General features: G+C 37.5%; 1 protein-coding gene across 7 annotated transcripts in view; it reads left to right on the top strand.

Moving 5' to 3' along the window:
- The window catches only part of LOC116463116 (utrophin-like), a 572,404-nt gene that overhangs the window by 366,276 nt on the left and 183,973 nt on the right, over positions 1 to 22,155 (top strand). The window contains exon 1 of one of the 7 annotated variants that reach the window (XM_058434469.1): positions 15,190 to 15,350. The exons of the other annotated variants lie outside the window; for them this stretch is intronic. Coding sequence (XP_058290452.1) covers positions 15,300 to 15,350 — 51 coding nt within the window. The 5' untranslated portion in view covers positions 15,190 to 15,299. Of the gene's footprint in view, positions 1 to 15,189; positions 15,351 to 22,155 lie in introns of those variants that run through there. 7 annotated transcript variants of the gene reach the window in all.

The raw sequence follows: 22,155 nt of genomic DNA, 5'->3' as shown, positions 1-22,155 counted from the left end.
CAAGGACGTTTGCCTAACAAGAGCTGCCTTCATCAGTGAGCTAATGTGGATTCCTGTAACAAGCTCCTGGAACCAGTGGTCTTTGTTTCAAAACAGTTCATGTGGACTTTTTTTCTTTCAAAAGCTTCCCCTTGCTTCAGCCTCTTTGCATGCACCTGTGGTGGGCCATAGCAAGCATAACCCGAATTGCAATTTCTTGCTGTTCTCAATAAACTCTTTGTTGTGGAGAGTTGGTCCCTCTATTGTTTATTTTAGGTTGAGATTAGCATAGAATTTTGTAAAGTCTTGGAGGTATATCCATGCCAGGGATTAAATTGGATTCTATTCCCAAGTAATTTTTGTTCTTGAGGATACTCTAAGGAATTATTTGTGTCTGCCTTAATTATTAAAAATAATTTTGTTTATTCAGTTCAATAGAATTGTACCTTTTAAAATAGTTATAGTCCTTAGATACTGTTTTGTTATAAAGTATTTTGTTTTGAAGATGTCTTTAAATTTACTGGCTTCAAAGATAACTTCTGCATTATTCCTTGGGCTTTCCTCTTAGTTCAATTTAGAAGGAACAGAGAAAACACAAACATTTAGGTAAATAATGGAAATAGGATTCACGTCATAAAATAATACTTTGCAAAATTAACAAGTTAGCAAATATACAGGTGATGTTAGTTTTTTGATTAATAGCAAGAGACAGAATCTGAAGGGTTAGAGGAAATGCATAAGAATCTGAAAAAATTAAAGGATCTGGAGAAGACAACCTTAAAGGTGATGATCAAGAAATCTGTGTTGTATAACGGGGCTGTTGAGGCTCAAGGAGAACAAATTTTAAAAGTGGCAGGAGGTATGGAGAAAGCTATGTTGGTGATGCGAGTATTATGGGCTTCTCGAAGCTTGGTTCTGACTGGCAAAAAGTGGGAGGTCAGAGCAGAGTTGGCTGCTTGTAATGGGAGTGGGGGAGAAAGCAACTCTTTAAAAAAATTTATGTCAAAATGGTATTCAGTGGTCCATCACATTGAATCAACACACCTTTATTGAAAACATATTATTTAGCACACACTCTAGGGGTTCATTTCTCTTATTCTCTGAACTTGAAATCCTTTTCTGGTTGATCTTTCATATGGGTCACTAAACAGATTCTATTTTACCTGATTAAATAAATGGTAACAAGGCCTAGGTCTACTCCTTCGATTTTGCTGTATACTTACTTAGCAGTTCACTTTGTCAGACTTCTACCCCCTCTACAAGATTAAGAAAATTAGTGGTTACAGTGTCATGCAATTCTATTCGGCTTGAAAAATTATTGAGGCATGTTTTTCCACCTTTTTAACCTTCATTTATTTATTAGAAGCATTCCCTTAAGTGTATGATGAGTCAATATTGGTTTTGCCTGACTCCAGTAAAGTCAAAGCATTATTTAATTTAAAATGTGTGCATGTTAAGTTCCTTTCTTAGCATTTAATTGGAGACTTTTTCCCACAGTTAGCTCACCAAAATGTTACTAGGTTCCTCTGTGGCTGTCTGCTATTTGAGCAGACAAGCAACTAATTAGAATAACAGAACAACATGACTGTCATTCCTCCATTCTTACAGGTTATTTTTAAAAAGAGATTTTATTTAAAAAGAGAAAATACGTATTATATTAAGGAAATATAAGATCCATACTCTCCTTGAGGCATTTTTTCACTTCACCATGCCAACATTCCTTTATTCCCTATCATACTACCGATCAAGAAAGAAATGGGAGGTTTTCCTAAGTAAAGAAAACCTCTCACACATAAAAATTCAAACTGGGAAAGCAAATGTATCAGGGGGCGGCTTTTAATTTGACAAAAGATCTCCCACATTACAAAAGAATTTTTCTAAAGATTACTTTATGTAGACAACTCCCTCAGTGTACCGAAAATCAAAGAATGTTCTACATTTTAAACACGTTTTAAAATGGGCACACCTGTTCCTAATATTCTTATGTAAATGGACCTATTTACATGTGAGACCCAATGTGGTGGGTAAATGAAAACCAGTGTGTGAGTTACTCAAGTTTGTTAATGATGTTAGAGATATAGTCAAAATAGCTCAGTCTGCTCTTGCTATGCTATTTTGTCCAGCCAATCTCTCATCCTCCCTTCATCCTAATTCCAGAAGAGAGGATAGGAGTAAAAGCAAAATCTTATTCCAAAAAACACACTCTGGAAAGAAAGAAAACATTATTGGATAATACTCAGTTTGGGATTTGTTGTCTCCTGTCTAGTTCTTATACCCTTAGAATTGAGATAATTCATTATTTGTCACTCAGGTAGGTTTTGAGTGAACTGATATATTTAATTAGATCCTTAAAGCCCATAGGATTTATACTGGCCATTTCTGTCCGTTGTGAATCTGCTCATACTTGTTCTTCATGAAACTATGGAATAATTTTTCCTGTATTTTCATGTGTCAATCTGAAAGGAACTTAGGTTCTCCAGAACAGAGGAGTTTATTTTAGCAGAGGATTGTAACCCAGAAAATGTGTCCTGAGCCAGATCACAGGCACATCAAGGAGATTGGGACCAAAGGGAGACTTTTTTAAAGACAAAGAGAAGTCTTCATAAACTGTTTGTTAAACCAGAAAGATCATTGGTTACAAGGGCTTGCTGTAAGAGTTGGCGACAAATCATTGTTAAAGACATCATTACTAGACAGGTGTCCTTGTGCAAGCTGCTTATCTGGAGCTTTGCAGTCTAGGGGAATTTCCTTGCTAAAGGTCCTGTACAGGCAAAGGTGCAGTAAATGCAGGAATGTCTACTATAAGGCCTTTACAGGCATTTGTGAGTGAGGGCTCCCCCTTCATGACCTTCCAACTCCATTTGCTAGGGTTTGACATAATCGATTCCATTTTGGTATCAACAGCTTTTACACATGGATAGTTCAGAATGGAAGCTCCTGCAAAATAATACTTTTATATGTATTTTTTCCTGGTATCTAGTACCTGTGCCACATAGTGAATGCCTGAATAAAGGACCACATATATTACAGTTGTTAGATTTTCTTAGCGACCCTATTGTTTAAATGACTTATAATAAGCACTTACTGTGTGATGATAAACACTATGCTATTTATGTCACCTATACTTCTTACTTAACATTAACACAACTCTACACAGTTTGGAATATTACTGAAATAATCACTCTATGGCTAAGAGAGTAGAGCACGTATGGGTTAAACTCTTGCCCAAGGTCAGACAGTGAGTTGACTTGTGTCTTCCCATGTTGTCGCTGATGCATCTTCTCCTTCGCTGGCTCTTGTTCCCTTTATCCCTTCAGTAATATAAAGAAACTACAGCTTTTCGTTCCCAATAGAGTGAAAATACACCACTCATTCATTATTTTTCAATTATAGTGCAAGGACGAGCAGTTTACCCTAATACCCATTTCTCGTTTGGTTGGGAAATTCACCAACAGAGCAGAAAAGCAGTGGGGAGAGACCTCACGGGAAACACATACAACTTTGAGATAAACCCTATTTTTGTTTTAATGTTAAAATTTAACTTTTAATCCCTTCGTAGTATTTACACAACTGTCAGTGAAATGATAAATCTTCTAGCTCATTTCACAAGAGGGCAGCACTTTCTTTTAAAATTTAAAGTAAGACTAAAAAAATACAATCAAATTAACGTTTTCCATCATGAAGTGAAGCTTGAATGATTTCCAGGAAGATGGGAGCCTCTCTGTCCTGGGGGAAATTTATGAGTTAAGATGAGTGCAGATCTGCAGGGTAACTTGCGATCCTTAGAAAATGGAGCGATGGATTAAAATCAAGCCCTAGAATTTTTGACTTGCAATTTGAATTTGGAGACTATTTTGGTAACTTCGTAAATGTGTAAAAGTCTGTCAAGATCATGTCTTTCTTTTCTATTACGGCAAAACATGAAGAGTGAATCATTTTAATATATTCAAATTGTTTTGCTCTTATCAAATAAAAAGTATTTATTGAGCAGTGGTTTTATGTTTACGATTCTATAGGTCATTTGAGGGACAAATAAATTTAACTTTTTTCTTCTTTATTTAAAGAGCTTAACTCCCTTGGGGTGACAAGGAAAGGAAAGCACATTGGCAAAACAACCTGTAAACAAGCCAAGGCAACATGTAAATAAGGTACAGGGTAACAGTACAGCATAATGGAGATGGCCGATTTGGATAGGAAATTGTTGAATTAGGATTATCACACAGGGCTTTGAGTAGAAGGTGGAAATTGAATTGGTCCTCAGTGGATGGATAAAATTTGAATAGATTAAAAACAAAACAAAACATGAGGAGGCTATTAAGAAAATAGAATCCTGTCAACAGAGAAAAAGTACAAAGTGCATCAGGGCATGCTAGGAAAGCCTGTTGTTTAGAATATTGTAGGAATGATGCCTGGTAGGTAGGATAAGGCTGTATTGTGGCACCTTGAAAGTTAGGAATCAGGGCTGCACTCTCCAATACCATTGCCACTGGTTGTATGTGACTATTTAAATTTAAATGAATTAAAATTAAAATCAAAATGTATTTCTCCAGTCACATCATTAGCCACATTTCAGATGTTTAATAGCCATCCTATTATTGAACAACACAAAGATGGAATATTTTCATTATCACAGAAAGTTCTATTGGACAGCACTGCATCACAGTTTAGTTATTTTGGGGTTGGAATATGGAGAATCATTAAAGAAACGGGATGATACGACAGTATAAAGAATGTTTGAATTTTAAATCTGTAAGCCGGGAACTTCTTTTTTTTTAATGTTAAGTGTTTTCGATGGAGCATAAACAGAACTTGCCAGGTATAAGCATTTTGTATAAGTGTTCTAAAAACTGTCATATTTAATTTTGATTTTAAATTAGCTACTAGTGTACTAGCTTTAATGAGGAAATAGAAGGTGAGCTAAAAGAAGTAACTTTTTCATTAGTTTTCGAATTCAGTTAGGTTTGTCATGCAGCATACAGAACTTGAGAATACAGAGAGATTGGATTCAGGAATGATGGCTTGAAGAAATCCTGTGAGGAGATGTATTAGCTCATTCTCATGCTGCTAATAAAGACAGACATACCCAAGACTGTGTAATTTATTTAAACAAAAGAGGTTTAATGGACTCACAGTTCCACATGGTTGTTGAGGCCTCACAATCATGGTAGAAGGCAAAGGAGAAACAAACGCACATCTTACATGGCGGCAGGCAAGAGAGCTTGTGCAGAAGAACTCCCCTTTATAAAACCATCAGATCTCATCAGACTTATTCACTATCATGAGAACAGCATGGGAAAGGCCCGCCTTCATGATTTAATTACCACCCACCAAGTCCCTCCCACAACACATGGGAATTATGGGAGCTACAGTTCAAGTTGATATTTGGGTGGGACACAGCCAAACCATAGCAGGAGGTGAAAGAGAAGAGAAGAGAAGCAAGAAATATCAAAAAATATTAAGGTATTTTGATATTTAAGTAGTGTGTATATGTGGGTGTATTAATTGGTGATTCCAACTTGTTTTAAGTTTTGAAGTTGTTTGAGATGATATGTATGAGATAATTTAGTAATTCAGTAATGACTTTTGGTTGTCTACTATATGTTAGAGACTGTTGTAATTTCTGAGGATACGTCAATGAATACAATAAAGCATTGCTATTTTAGGAATGGCTTCACTGATGTGATGAATATTTTATTATTCAATGTGGCTTTTAATAATTACTGGTCATAGGCCATGGCTCACGCCTGTAATCCTAGCACTTTAGGAGGCCAAGGCAGGCAGATTACGAGGTCAGGAGTTCGAGACCAGCCTGACCAACGTGGTGAAACCCTATCTCTACTAAAAATACGAAAATTAGCTGGGTGTGGTGGCACGAGCCTGTAATCCCAGCTACTCAGGAGGCTGAGATAGGAGAATCGCTTGAACCCAGGAGACGGAGGTTGCAGTGAGCCCAGACTGTGCTACTGCACTCCAGCCTGGGTGACAGAGCAAGACTCTGTCTCAAAAAATAATAATAATAATAATAATTACTGGTCATTGATAAATCTTCATGTAACCTATTTATATTTTATTTTAAAATTTTGTTGTTAATAATAGCCAATGTTAACTCTTAACAAGTTTTCTTTGTGGTAAAAAAATGAAGAAATATTTTAAAATATCATACACTTAGCTTCTCTCAAAATATTAGGTTTGTTCAAAAGTAATCATGGTTTTTGCTGTTAAACCAACCGAAATAATATACTATAATAATATATTTTTAGAGTTTTTATCAATTTTTTTGAAATATATGAAAACTAGTGGAACCCTCACCTCTGCAAAAGTCAATGCAGGCATTTCTGGTATACATATAATAATAAGAAAGTCTTAATTGTCCTGTAACTAAAACTACCTAAATCTCAATAAATTTTTGTTGAAACAAATGTGCAATTATATAGTACTAGTGAATGTCTTTCTTGATAAGAGTGTTTGCTCAAGTGTTAGAGGAACATTCTACACAGAAAAATCAAGGTTCAGACAAGAGTTCCAGGGTCAAGCAGCTAGATAAGTGTCATAAAGGAAATCATGACACAGGTCGTTTGGTTTCAAGAGTGTTATTCTTTCTTATTTATCCCATGAAATATATACTATAGAGCCAGGATGAAATAATACAAATAAGTAATCTAGTTTACATGTAACATCAATGAATATTTTCTCATACAATTAAAACATTTTCTGTATTGCTTTTCAGACTATCATAGTAGTAGAATGATCTGACTCAATTTTTAGTGAGGAAGTTATGTTCTGATGCCTTAAGTTCTTATCATCCTGAACCATATATAGTCTTTTCTATACCAATGATTAGTGTTGTCAATTTGCGTGTTGTAAATATCTTCTTCCAGTTTGTGTCTTGCCTTTTTATTATCTTTATAGTATTTTTTTTATTTCAATAGGTTTTTGGGGGACAAGTGTGTTTGGTTACATGAATAAGTTCTTTAGTGGGGATTTCTGAAATTTTGGTGCACCCATCACCCGAGCAGTGTACACTGTATCCAGTGTGTAGTCTTTTATCCCTCACCCCCCTCCCAACTTTCCCCTGAGTCCCCATGGTGTTGTACTTTTAAAGGCTCTATTACTTCCTAATTATTCCGTATTCTGATTTTAAAGTTAAAACACTCTCTACATCAAATTCTAGATGGAAATTGTACTTTAAATTCCTTTGTTTGGCAATTTCAAATGCAGAGCTTGAGATGACAAGACATTGCAAAGTCCCTCCTACTGTGGCTTAACTTATCCCTAAACAAGAACGTGGCTGATGTCAGTGTCAGATGGTACTTCACCTGTGGATGTTCGTTTCCTTTAGTATTTTGTTACAGTAACCTTCATGGCACATAAAGCCTCCTGTCTCTGAACCTGACAAGCAGGGTCCAGGGAATAAGACTTAATCACTATCACAAGAACATCACGGGAAAGACCTGCCCTCATGATTAAACTATAATTTTCTTTTTCACTTCTGCAACTTAGATCCATGAACGAAGGTGCTATTCACATTGCAGCATCTCTTTAGACACTAGTAGACTCTGGTGCTTTCACTCTGCCACAGTCTAGGTAGGATCACTTAAACCTACTTGAAAGATAAAGCGATGCTTCAATTGCCTGGACAAATCAGGCCAGACATTCATTTTCAAGTGTTATCAATGGATTTTTATAAACATTCCAATAAACTTTAGACCGTAGTATCACAGAATTAGATGACAATAGGGATACTCGTTTCCTTGGGAAGAGAATAGCTTGAGTTATATAATGCCTGTTTAGACACAAAGTTGTCTTTTAAGTAAGCAGGAGTTACTAGTTATAAAGTAACTTGTGAGAACAAAAAGGCTTTGTTCGATGTGTCCCTTAGAAAAGCTTACCATTGACCAGCCTACTGCTGCAGAAGGCTTGTTTCTATTGAGGGTTGGTTTGGTAGTGTTAGACCATCTGGCACCTCAAAACTTCTGAAACTTTTAGAGGCAAAAATAATTGTCTCCAGTAGCATTAGCTTTCAAATGTAATGATGACACCCTTTTTGGAATAGGTATCTACCCAGGAAGATAAATGTGTTTTACTTGGGTATTTTCTGTCTATTGATTTAATTTTGTATGAAAATAGAAACACAGGCTGTGGTGAAATTTTCACACAGTATAAAAGATTTAACATTGAAGTGTTTCATTCTAGACACTCAGCTCTCCAATCTTGCCTTGGAGGTCGCCATTATTGCTATATTATAGATCCTTACAGAAATGTTATCTATATCTCATAGATTGTACCTGTACATAACTACGTATCACTCAGCCCCTTTTTGGCATATACATAGGATATGTATGTGCATACATATTAGAGATTAATTATTTGCTCTTAGAAAGTATCCCCCTCTTGGCTGGGCGTGGTGGCTCACGCCTGTAATCTCAGCACTTCGGGAGGCCGAGGCGGGCAGATCACGAGGTCGGGAGATCGAGACCATCCTGTCAAACATGGGGAAATCCAGTCTCTACTAAAAAATACAAAAAAATTAGCCAGGTGTGGTGGCAGGCACCTGTAGTCCCAGCTACTTGGGAGGCTGAGGCAGGAGAATGGTGTGAACCCGGGAGGCGGAGGTTGCAGCAAGCAGAGATCACACCACTGCACTCCAGCCTGGGTGACAGAGCGAGACTCCATCTTAAAAAAAAAAAAAAAAAGAAAAAGAAATTATCTCTCTTTTCCATAGTTGTACAGCATTTCGTTATGTGAGTCTGCCATAACTTGTTTACCCAGTTACCTTTTCATGGACATATAGATTGTTTTCAGCTCAATAAGTCAAGTAGGACTTATTGAGTATCATTATACATATGTCTGTAAACATATTTGCAAATTCCTAGTGATAGAATTTCTGAGTCAAAGGTTATATGCATTTCAATATTTGATGGGCATTGTTAAATTATCCCCTACCTTCAAATTTGGCAGATTCTAATAATCTCTAGGAAATGTAATGGCTTAACGTAAAGGAATTCTTCATTTTGTAATCAGCCTACTGATTTCCACGTAAGCTGCATAATACATTGTCTGTGTTCACTGTCTATGTAGGACTCATTGCTCAGAGCAAACAAATGAAGGAAGAGAGATAAAGGTACAGAAAGTAAATATGACTGGAGGTGAAAAAAAAAGGATGATTGTGATGTATGACTTTTCGTGGGAAACCATAGTTGTAAGTATGAGTGGTTCATGTGGTTAAGTATTAACTGGTTATTGGTGATATTAGTGAAGATGGATCATGATTAGGGAGTTGAAGTAGGTTTAGAGTGTGATTTTGCAGAGAATCCAGAATGGGTTCCTCAGTAAGAAGATGACAGGGACATGGTTCAGAGTTGAAGCAGTAACTCCACAATGAATGGATTAGCCTCCAAGCATGAGAGAAATCCCACTGCTTAGTATTATACACAAAAGTATAGCTGATCGCGTGGGGTTAGTTTGAACTTCCTCTGTGTTTACCCAATGTTCAGTTCCTTAAATATGTATTCAGATTATAGGAGCAATGCCCTCCTGGGGAAAGTACCAGCTTTTAACTTGTGACTGAAAACAGCACTTTCAATTTTGATTTGTTTTGACATTTTAGTTGCTGTTGTTAAAATTTGTATTTTAATTTTGGCTTTAATTTGCCAAATCTTCATGGCTGAAGAAAACTGGAAAAACCTTTTGAAAACCTTTAAGAGCCTTTTTCCCAGAGCCCTGTGGATTTAGTTGCATATCCTACAGGCTTGTGCTGTCAGTAGACATCTGGAATATGAGGCTTGGCCTCCTGAGATTGTTTCCCTCTTGTCTGATGCATATTTTTTAGGAAGAATATGGTTTGGAAGCATTAACTTGTCTTGGCATTATTTTTAGTCACCTAATAAAGTGCTGTCTGAATTATTAAATATTTAGAAGGTTGCTGAAGGCTGACTCCAGCACCTGGTTGGCTAATTCAGAAGCAAATCAGCTGGTATTTCTCTTTCTGAACCCCTACCCCACCCCACCACACCCCACCTCACCCACCCATTCCCCTGAAGAAGAAAAAGCTCTTTGTACCTCTTTAAATATCTATTGGAATCTTTTGGTTATGTGTTATAGAAAATATATTAAGTATTGAATCTTTTTCTTATGAATCCTAATTTTTATTTCTCCATGACCACCTGTAAAATTATCAAAGTAGTTGGCATTATATTGAAGAGACAAACATTAAAAATAATTCTTTGTGTACAAAGCACAGTGCCTGAACTTCCTGGGATAAAAGGAGAGTTTTCCATTTCATCAGGGGACTCAGGCCTCCATCCTTAGATTGAACTTTTTGCCCTTTAGGGCTGTATATTACCTTAAATAGTTACCAGCTGACACACTTCGCTGCTGGCTGATGTTAACTCGAAAGCTGAAATGTATGGAGTGGTCTCTCCCTAATGGAACTTCAGTGGTAGAAGACAATGAATTGAAAACTCAGATCACGATTAGGGTCTTGAAGCTATTTTATTTTTGAATTCTAAATCCCAAGTTAGAAGGGTTATGAAAAGGAGAATTGTGTGTATTTCTTTCACAAGAAATAAGCTGGATCTTTCTTTGAGTCAGAATGGGCTTACAACAAATAAACTTTTCTCCCCGTGCCAGAAGCTCCTCATTTTAGTAATGAATAAGCCATGATGTAGCGATTTATGTGTAATCACCTATTGACCTTCCATATGCTTCACTTTAGAGGCTCCTAAGAAGCTTTTCTTCTTTTCTTTTCTTTTTGTTCTTTGTATTGGCCAATATAAAGAGAAACCTGTTAGAATTTACATAGAAAACATACTTGATCTTTACAGTTTTAAAAATTGTGTTTTGTGGGAAGGGTGCCTTAAGATCCACTATAGGAGTAAGATGTAAAGTTCTTATTTGAGCTGTAAAGAATCTTTTATTGTCTTAATAAAATTACTAAATAGGTCATCTTTTAACAAATTATATGAAATATAGTTTTTAAGTACAAAATATTTGTAAATTGTCCTACCCTTTGAAAGTTATTGGCAAAGCCATACGTGTAGCTCTCTTCATTTTGGCATCGGAATGTGGTTTTTATTAAACAATTTAGATTTAGATTTTATTGAGTCCATTGCTGAGTTTTCCTGTGCTTCTATGTGGTTCTGGAACCTTTTTGCTTTCTCATGAAACTCTATGTCTATGTTTGAAACATGGTTTATTTAGCTAGAGATTCCTTGGTTATTCAGTGTTGATCTGATACAGGGATTGGTAGTGTCAAGCATATTCCACCTACTGAGGATCACTGAACAATTTATTTGCACATTGGCTTAAATTGGGAAAATGTCAACTACTTCAAATGTCATCATCTAATTTATTAAGTCTCTCTGGTGATGTATTGCTTTCACTGGAGGCATCTATTTTTTGTTTTAATAATTACAGGATTACAGGTGATAATGTATCAAAGAGGTGGTTGATAAAAAAGGACTGTGGAACTGTAGGTATATTACCAAGATGATATTTTGTGTACTGACTTTAAACTAAGAAAGTGAGACAAAGTCTCACTCTGGTTGCTCTGGCTGGAGTGCAGTGGCACGATCTCGGCTCACTACAGCTTTGACCTTCTGGGCTCAGGTGATTCTCCCACCTCAGCCTCCCAAGTAGCTGGGATTATCGTCATGGGCCACTACATCTGGGTAGTGGAAAGTACACTTTATCTTATAGATATCAAACACAAATTCATGATGAAATGTGCTCACTTTTATAAAAGCAACTCCCATTTACAAGTCTTTTAATGTATCAGTTATCAAAGAGTGCAGTACTTTTGAGTAATATATTAGATATTTAGCTATTTGAATTTCACGGAATGACTTTGGATCTTTACATGAATAATCTGTTTGACTTTAACACTTAAAAAACATTTTTAGTTGCTTTCTTGTGTTTTAGTGAGAGTATAGTTACCCTGTAATTAAAATTAGTTAAGAATTAAAAAAAAATCTTTTGAATGATCCCATATTCTTTTGATGATCCGTTTTTGAATATGTATCCACTGAGTTTTGTACTCTTTCTTCTAAAGAAGCTACCATCAGCTGGGTGTAGTGGCTTATGCCTGTAATCCCAGCACTTTGGAAGGTCGAGGCGGGTAGATCACCTGAGGTCAGGAGTTCGAGACCAGCCTGACAAACATGAAGAAACCCCATCTCTACTAAAAATACAAAATTAGCCGGACGTGGTGGCGCCTGCCTGTAATCCCAGCTACTCGGGAGGCTGAGGCAGGAGAATTGCTTGAACTCAGGAGGTGCGGGTTGTGCTGAGCTGAGATCACGCCATTGCACTCCAGCCTGGGCAACAAGAGCAAAACTCCATCTCAAAACTGACATCCTCTGCTAAGGTAGAGGCTGCCATCATAGCTAGATTTGTCAATATCTTAGTTTTTGTTGCTGCATAACTGTATATAAGGGAGTTTTCAGTGAGTGTCTTCATTTCTACCTTAGCAGAGGATGTCAGTTCTGAGAGGGTAGCTGACACAAAGGCAACAGTTTCTGGATATTCTACTCTCGAATTCCACAGGGGAACATACTCTTGTTCCTTTCTCCTGTCCAGGACTCAGGTACTTATCAGGCTGATAAAAGTTCCCTTGCTCTTATCTTTTGGGAAGAAGGCCTAATACAAAGGATACCCTTTCTTTTCCCTCATCTTTATGCCTTGTGTTTAGCCTTGGGTGTGGATACAAGATATTTGGGGCTCTAATAATAACATATCATTCTTGTCTTGTTATAAGAGCGCTTTAAACAGAAAGGGTCTACTTTAGAGAAAGACTATGGTATTCCCTGTTGTTCCACGGAGTTTTTGTTTAATTCACCCTTCTGATCTGTGCACGGGGGAATGGAATGGCGTGTTTGCACATGTCTCTGATCCCAGCCATCCAGCACCCTGGGTGGTAGCTGGAAGTTTGCCCAGCTGAGAAAGATTGTTCTTTTTCTCTCCCTCTTTATTTATTTATTTATTTTTTTGTGTGGTGGTGGTGATGGTGCTGGTGCTGGTGGTTTCTTTTGTCTTGTATTTATGTAAAAAGTTTATTTGCTGCTCTTGAAAGATCTCAGCATGTGGCCCCAGAGTCTTTACAGACCAGGTTCCCTGTGGCCACTTTCTCTGTAAGTTTCTTCACCACAGTTCTGATGGTTGGTCTTCATGCTGGTGTCAGTGCTGTTTTGATCCAAACTGTAGATTATTTTTACCTTTGAATTTCTGAATAACCATTAAATTAACACATTTGTTTTTGAAATCAAATGTGCGTTGAGGTGAAACACGTTCTGCTAGAAAGCTCATAAAGCCATTTTGCCCCTGGGGACATGCAGGTTTTTATGAAAAAATAATGAAAATATTTTAAAAGCTTGTTAAAATTTGTATAGATGGGCATATGTAAAACACATGCTATTTAAATACTGATATGAAAATAAGTTAGGAATGAAATAGAAAGAAAAATGATTTGCAAATCCAAAAAATAATACCAACATTGTATACTGTTCCCTGATAGATTTATAGTTTTTCTGGTGTTAAATGGTATCTCTTATGACCCATGATTAAATAAGTGCTAACGGTATTGATATTTAAGCAACTCATTAGCCTTTTAGGAGATGCATATTCTGATTTTAGGGTTTTCCCCCTGCTTTGGTCGATGCCCTGATGCAAAAAAGTAAACTTACTTATATTAAAATTTACATTATTCTACTTGTGATAGTGTTACCATTATAAGCACTGCATCTTTATGATGAAATTCTGCCTACAACTAGAGAAACATGTTTCAAATGGACATTTCTGTTATACTTTATTGGTACACAATATAGCTATGTAATGCAAAGGCAAAATCACATTTGCCTTGGAATGATATCCGTAATATCACTACAAAGAATTTATAATTTGGATTGGAGTTTTCTTCTTTAAAGCCATGACACATAAAACTTCCTGGAAGATGGTGTTTCTCTGAGTGCCAGTAGTAATTTAACATCAAAATGGAAGACACATTCAATGTAGTTATTACTCACATTTTGAGTACAGTAGTTTCTCTCATTAAGTTTTATGTCAGAAACAAGTAAATTCCCTATAAGAAAACAGTCTGAATGACTTTCAGCGGCATCAAAGAGATCAAAACACTTTAAAACTATTTTCTTCATCAGTTTCCTGCTAACACCTTTTTGAAAAATAAAATTAATCAACGCGTATTTCCTTTTGTGATTTGTATTGTTTTGTACATTCACTCCCTTTTCTTTTCATGGGTTGGCTCCCAACTGGAACATGGAACCTGTGATCCATTCAAGATTGAGACAATGTAAGAGATAGAGAACTGACTTTTGGGGCAGGCAGGCCTCCAGGAAGTGGGAGTGAGCTTTCACTTCAAACCGTGTGAGGGGTGGTAGAAAGGGAGGATGCTGATTAAAATAATAAACAACTGCTGGAGAGAGAAGTTGATTACCACACTGCTGTCAGATCAGCCAGGGGAGCTGCCAGAGCCCACTGAGGCTGCTCTCCCCTGCCACAAAGCCGGCAGAAGGGACTAGGAGATTTGCTGCGAGAGCGTTTCTCTGGACAGACAGAACACCTTTTAAAACAACTTCAGTTCTGTTGCATTGACAACATCCCTTAGGCCAGGCTGACCTAGGGAAATGGACTGAAACTAGCTTGGTGGTTACCATAGCAACCCAGGCTGCTGGTGTCTGGGAGAGTGAGAACCGGTGGCCTCTTGTCCTGTGTTTTGGTGTTTCTTCAGCTAAGAGTACACTCTTCCTTCGAACTCTACATAAGTCATGCTCTTTGAAAACTGGCTCTTTACCCAGGATTTTTTTTTTTTTTTTCGTTCTGAAATCAGTCTGAATGGAGGAAGTTGGTAATACTTGGCTTTTTTTTTTCTTCTCTCATGCAAGTTTCCAGGATATAGCTTCTTTTTTTGCTGTGTGTAATTGAGACCAAACTCTAAGCCTGGGGCCCAGGAGAGAACAGTTGTGGCCTGCAGGTCATTAGTGAGGTGAGCAGAAGGGAATCCTGGGCTTCCCAGAGAAAGAGGAGACCATGCCAGCCTCGTGGAACACAGCTACCAGGAAATACAGAAGCAGGTCTATTCCTTGCGAACTCCGAAGTCCATGAAAAAACGGACCCACAGTGGGGTGGCTAAAATGTCCCAGCGCAAGCTGCCGCTGCTGCTGATGGACCATAGCTCAAGGGCAAGGCTTGTAAAGGATTTTACAAAGGATTTTAAAGTATAGCCAGAAAAGATACGGTGTTTAGAAGTTAAACGCTGTTGTCTGAAGGAAGTTTGCCGGAAAGATGTAGGCTTCAAGGGCTACTGGACAATGATTGGTCTGAACTTCAACTTACGGGAACTGCTGACAAAATTTGAAAAGGTATGCAGAAAGCAAACTTCATGAATGTACTTTTTTCCTTTCTTTCTTGCCTTTTTTTTTTCACTATACATTTAGATAGATATTCTATTGACTCTTTGGTGGTTTAGTATAATTTATAAAGAATATTCGATTTTGCTCTCTCCTTTAAAGATGTTTTTCAAGTAAAGGGCTAATTAGCAATTACTTTCCTTGGTCAGGAGGGCTTCTCATGATGCCTGTCACTTTTAGAATTCCACATCAGAAGAAACTCTTTGTACTCAAGTCAGCTGGTAATTTAACTGAAACTTCTTTGGAGAAAAAAAAAAAAGAAAATGAAAATAAAATAAAAATCCAGCAACAAACACTGGGTATTGGTGCCAAAGTCTGACTTCGTAGGGATGGGTTCTGTTCCCCATACCCCTCAGGTTTATCTGTCCAGCCACTGCCTGCCGTGCACTGCCCTGTACAGCCTGCGGACTCAGCTCTGAGTGGCAGAAGTCGCTTCACAGTGACAGTGGCACATCTGACCTCCGGCTTTTTATCTGAGCGTGTCTGTTTTAAACATGGAGCGCTTGCATGCACTGTGAAGCTTTAATGCTTGGATTATTAAATGTGCGTGTAGCTCTTTTTTCCATAGGAAGGCTCCTGGCACATTCTAGATGGAGTCTAGCCTGCCAAATACTACCTTACATTTATAGTTAAAACAGAAAACCTCCACATGCGTGTATGCGCTCCTGCCCTCTTTAGCCTTTGGATGCCAAACACCAATCTTCTTCCAATTTCCAGTCTTTAAAGAAAAAGAAAGGCAGAAAGGGGTGAAGTCCTCCCTCACTTGGTATGTAAGTCAATTATTAATATTTAAAAAGCCGTGCTCAGTGGCTTTCACCGTGAATGCCCCATGGTTCATTGCAAGTACAAATACTGTAGAAGCGAGACTGGATTGAGTCATTAAAAGAATAATGGGCTTTTTCTTACAAATCACAATTGCCAGAGGGAAAAGATGCAACATCATGCCATCTGAAAAGTTTGGAAGCTTTTACAAAACAATTGCAGTCACTGCTTGCCTTTTGATGATAGGAACATTATGGTGGGATGAGTGTGGAGAGAGAAGAATTTAGCTCCTCCTTGGTGGGTGCTCCCTCCTGGACGCAGTTGCTTCTCCCAATCGCTCTCTGCACCTCTACTGTAATGTTAGGATTAGGCTTGTAACACAGGGCGGACTTCGACCTCTCGCTTTAATATGTCGTTAAGCATTTAAATTCCTGAGAGTAAAAGACGGTTCTCCCTCAGCTTGCTCTCCACTTAGAAGGGGCGGGGAAGGCAAGGAATATCTTCCTTATGGCAGCTGGTAACAGCAGGTGACAAACTTTATGACCATAAAGAGGTCTGTTAGCTTGTTTTGTATAGAGTTTGTCGGTTTCTTCCTTAAAAGGTATAGAGCCTATGTTACATGAATAATTCATTACTTAGACCCCCTGAGAGGCAGTAATTGTGGACAATAGCTGGACTTTTGTATTGTAATTGCTGCTATTAGTCTTAAAAGTCTAGGTCAGATACCAGGGGTTCCTAACTTGCCTCTGCCTTCAAACCATTTTATTGGCAGAGTTAGAAGTTCTGGTTATATTAGCATGTTTCCCGTTTTAACTCTGAAGCCTTAGTATTTGACTATTTCTTATTCCTATTTTAGCAGTTGAATTGACAGTAAAAGATATCTACTGGCTTCTTCCTGTCAAAGGCTTTATTTGGGATTTTTATATTTATTAATTAATTATTTATTTTTGAGACAAAAGGCAAACTCAAAGAAACCATCCTGATGTAATTCTCCATCTGAAGTTCTCCATATATGTGTATTTTTGTGTTAGGCAGTTTTATAAAAACCTATGTGAAAGTTGATCTCTTAGGCCATATTTTACTTATAGGAAGTTGTCGTACGTGAATGTATTCTTTCCTAAGTGTTAAAATCCTTTGTGTGTTCTTACAAAATCTGTCTCATATATTGAGACGTTGCTTCATTGGTTTATTGGCAGGAAAACTGCAATTATGGAAAAGTATCAGAACTTCACACCTCTCAAATACAACTAACCACCTTCCCCCAACAAAGCAATAATGCCATTTCTAGGGAAAGACCAAGGCCTACTGCTATAATGCAGAAGCCACAGGTTCCCTTCAGAAGCTGAGCAACAGCTGTTCTACACGCAGAGGTAGAGTCCCTTTACCTTCAATTCTCAGTCCGGTCTCTTCCTCAGTATTAGTAACCTGTTTCTAGGGAGAATACTAGCCTTAACGATGTACCACTTTTCATATCAGCAGTTGTCTTTGTTCAGTCTGAAGTTTAGGTGACCACAGTAGAAAGGGGATTTGGCTGTATTCCTGAAGGAATTTCGGGCTTTAAGAAAACGAGCGTCCACTGTTGGACTAGTAGACTCAAATCCTGATACGCTCAGTAGTTGAGACCAACAGCTGAGCAGTAGGCCTTCCGATGGTGGCTAATCGGGAAAGTTATAGACTGGTCAGATCATTAAAATTCCCAGGTGATAGCAGACCTTCAGCATAACGTTAAGACAGCAGTTTTGTTGTGAAGGTAAATTGAAAGGGATATTTTAGTTGATATTTTTCAATGTTGGAGACATCCAGTGGCTTTGTGATTTTTACTGGATATCCACTCATATGAGAATGTTTGGCATGTGGCTGAGCACCTTGTCTCAGCGTGTGTGATGCTGGGATTGTAGTTTCCCAGCACAGGCAGGATGGGCAATTTCTAACCTTGGGTACTCATTTCTAGTCTTCTAGAACCAGAAAGGGCAAGGCTGGGAGTCTCTTGCAGGCAGGAAATATTCTGTTCCTATAAGATGACAGCTCATTACAGATTAGGAAGGCCCAATTGGAGGGAACCATGCCAACTCCAGAGTGGTACCTAAAGAGAAAGAACTTCTTACCAGGGGAGGATGACCCCGTAGCAAGATGTGCCTGCCAGCAAGCAGGTCCTAATCATCTAACGAAGTGATAAGGGATGAGAAGTTGTGACCACGGGCTCAAGGGTGACTATGGGAAGAGTTCACACTCAAAGTTGACTAGTCCACCAACACACCTGTCTGAGATCCGGCCAATAGGTATTTTATTACCACCCTGATTTTAATTAATTTTTTTCCCTGAAAGTACTTCCTAAAGGATGTATCTCATGACTTTAGGGACTATAAACATACTGTCATACTTAAGCCATTTGCATTGTGTACTGTATTTCTTTTGTTTAATAGTCATAGAGGATAGTGTAATGGCCAATTTTAGCTCAGTGACATTTTGAGTGACTGTTGCCTTTTATTAATTTATTCAGATCTGCTACTGGATGGTTAATGATAATCTTAGTTCTCTAAGGGATTTTTTAATGTGTGTGTCTGCTGTGTGTGTCAGTGCCATTCTCTTAGTACCATTCTCTTGGTGACTCCTTGGGCAAAGATGCTTCCCATCATAACAACACAGAGAGAAACCACTCAATGCTGAATTTCTTTATGGCATTTACCTCCTTTTGTGTGACTAATTTTTAAAATTACAATTTGAAGCTCTATTGTATTGCTCAGTTTGCAATATCTCATTTTAAAACAAATGTGTCCTCAATAAGATATAGTAAACACATTTCAAAGTCTACTCATTTATTCCCTACTTAGCAAATATTTGTGAAGTTTGTACCAGGTGCTAGTCTTTAAGTGTATAGATGGAGAAGACATTGATCTTATGGCTGAATGGGAGGATACAGACAAGAACATTTTCAATGACAACTGCATAATTAAGCAAAAGTAGATGAAATTATAAGAGTAATACTAGCCCTAATCTCAGTACTTGTGAAGTCTCTCCTGGAGAAATTACATTTAAACTGAGACTTAACAGATGAGTTTAAGTTGAAGGAAGGAAATGAGATTACATACCAATGTGTGTGCATGTGAGTGGCCCATGGGTGGACCTGTGTCAGGGGAAGAAATTGGGAGCTTTCAGGGTAACAGGGACTGCTTTGACACGGGTCAGAAGTTGAGAAGCTGTGTGCCCCAGGCGTGTAGTTTTAAACAATTGAAATGCAATAATTTTTCTCTGGGTTTTCTGACCTGTTCAGTTTTGATTACACGATCTGATTTGTTTGTTCAGTTTTCATTACACTATCTGAGTTTGTTCCACTTGGTAATTTGACTGTTTTCTACTCTGTTGTCTTACTTTTTTTTTCTTTTGGAGACATGGACTTGCTGTGTTGCTCAGGCTGGCCTTGAACTCCTGGGCTCAACCTATCCACCCACCTCAAGTCTTACCTATATTTGTCATCACAGATAATAGGAAAAGAACATTATTAGCATCGATTTCTTAATTCAGAAATGCTGCTGTAGACCTGATGATACCACCTCTATTGTCACTCAAAAATGTGATTCAATAGAGTGATTAAAATCTGTGAGATTAGTTGTTGGAAGAAAATTTATAGAATAATAATTAAAATCAATAAATGAATTTAATAATTAATGACAATTACTCACTATCCCAGAAACCTCACAAACTGCTTCAAAACATATTTACATATGACATAACCTTTTAAGATGATGTTATTTGCTTATTCTATTATTATTTAAGTACTATATATATGTATTTAAAATCATGATTCCTCATTTTCAAAACCTAAAGCTCTGGCAGTAATCCTGCTGAGCTCCTGATAATCAATTCTGAAATCCAATCTGACTTTCGAAAGGAATGGTGGATTTATTTTCCTCTAATGATTAACTTTGTTTAGTTAGCCTGAGCTTTGGGACATGATAGCAAAGTTGTTCTAACCTCATTTCTTCTTCACCTTCAGGAAAGGGGTCAGAACTCCTTCAGAAAAAACATCACTGTTGCCACATAAGGTTAAGTAAATAGGCGGTGCAAAAATAAACCAAAATTATTTTAACAAGACCAAAAAGGATGAATCTAGTCTAGTACCCATTTAGTTGTTGAAGACTTCCTGGTGGTACTGTTCTAAATCGCTGTTTCCTGTCAGAGATTTCAGACAGTTCTGTTTATTATAATGTGAGGAAATATTTTTGCTTACATATTTAAGCAAAATATGTTTTATTTTCATGATGTTTTATTGATTTGTTTTATAATATATATCACATAATTTGTTTATAATGATTCATAAGCTACTACTTGTAGCTTTATAATCAAGTAGTAGCTTGACTATGAAACATTATAAACAAGTTATGTGATATACATTATAAAATGTTTACAGTTATATCTCTGTGGGCTATATCATTAGAGAAATGCCCAGTTAAGGGCAAAACTTGTATTAAAATCCTAATTATTAAATAAGTATAAAGTAAATAAATAAATGTTTTCCCGTATTTGTGAAGTTTATCTTGATCTGAATAGTGGGTGTTGTTTACAGAAAGACTAACCACTTATCAGTGAACCTCTGTGAGCTTTTGTAGCCATCTTCTGGAGAGCTGTTCTGAGGGTTTGCGTCTTATGCTTTTGATGGTGTTTTATTTAAAGTGTGTAGTCCTATTTTTCTAACTCCTGGCTTTTCTTAACCTTTTACATTATACTTACATTGTTTTAAAATACCTTTCAAATGAATCCTTAAGACATTGCTTCTGCCCTGTTTTCAAATGTTAGTTCAACTGCTTGAATATCTTCCCGTGGCCCCTCTGTGCACATGACCGGCTTATGTTAAATGCTTGGAAGAGCATTGCTTTGTGCTTCAAGATGGATTACATTCCCATAACTAATTATCGGTAACCATTTTGTGCTGTTTAAAGTTCAGAAGGGCTTGCAGGTGACAGAGGTAAGCATTAGTAGGGCCAAGTCTCCCAGCTGTGCAATGAGAGTCAGCCCTCTTTCGTGGAACTTTAATTTATTGTAGCATTTGACAGCACATCAGGGTCGTGATCTGACAGCCTCCCATGCTGACATCCTGAGTTTCAAATCAGTGCATCATTGCATAGTGATCTATAAAGAAACGTGATTCATTAACTGCATTTATTTCTAAATTTTCAGTGCAAGCTTAGCCAGGACTTCGCAGTGCAGGCCTCTAAATTATTTTAAGTTCCCCCATTAAACTTTTTAAGTGAAGAAATTGCACAAAATGATTACTACATTTCCTTCCAATTTTTCAATTGTTTGGTTTTCTCCTAGCACTATAGTGGCCAATTTGCCAGTCAATCAAGATAAACCTATTAATCCACTCATACATTGGTATGTGTATCTATGTGTCATCTATCTACTCTGTTTACATCAGGGTCCTTCTATGTAACAGAGACTGTGAGGATACAGAAGAACTATTAAGATGATTTTCTGTTTTGAGGAGCTCTGAGTCTATTTGGCAAAGTTAATGTGCCACCAAATGTCAAATAAAACAAAATAACGTCTGCGGATTTCCTTTTCTTTGATCACGTGTGGTTGTTGATTTTCTTCCCAACTTTTGATGATAATCATGTGTGGAAGGGTTTTCCACATACTGAAAATTATATTCCAACATGAACATACAATCACTGGTAGCATAGTTAAAGAAAGCTTTGTGGAACTGCTTATCATCCTTGGTTGGGCCAGCTATGCAGTCCTGTTTCATTCCCATTCGTCATGGTAGCTGGGTTGGAAAACACATCGCTTGATCTGATGTGAGAAGGCGAATTTTCTTTATGTTCTTGGCACCCAAATGTCCTGATGTTGCGTATGCTCTTGTGAAACTTAGAAAACTATGCATCTTAATGCACCACTACTACTTCTTCTTCCTCTTCTTCTTCCTCCTCCTCCTTCTCTTTCTTCTTCTCCTTCTTCTTCTTCTTCTTCTTCTTCTTCTTCTTCTTCTTCTTCTTCT

This window comes from Hylobates moloch, unplaced genomic scaffold, assembly GCF_009828535.3.
Source record: "Hylobates moloch isolate HMO894 unplaced genomic scaffold, HMol_V3 SCAFFOLD_26, whole genome shotgun sequence".
NCBI lineage: Eukaryota > Metazoa > Chordata > Mammalia > Primates > Hylobatidae > Hylobates > Hylobates moloch.
Note: the sequence above shows the minus strand (reverse complement) of the source record. Positions and strands in the feature narration are given on the sequence as shown.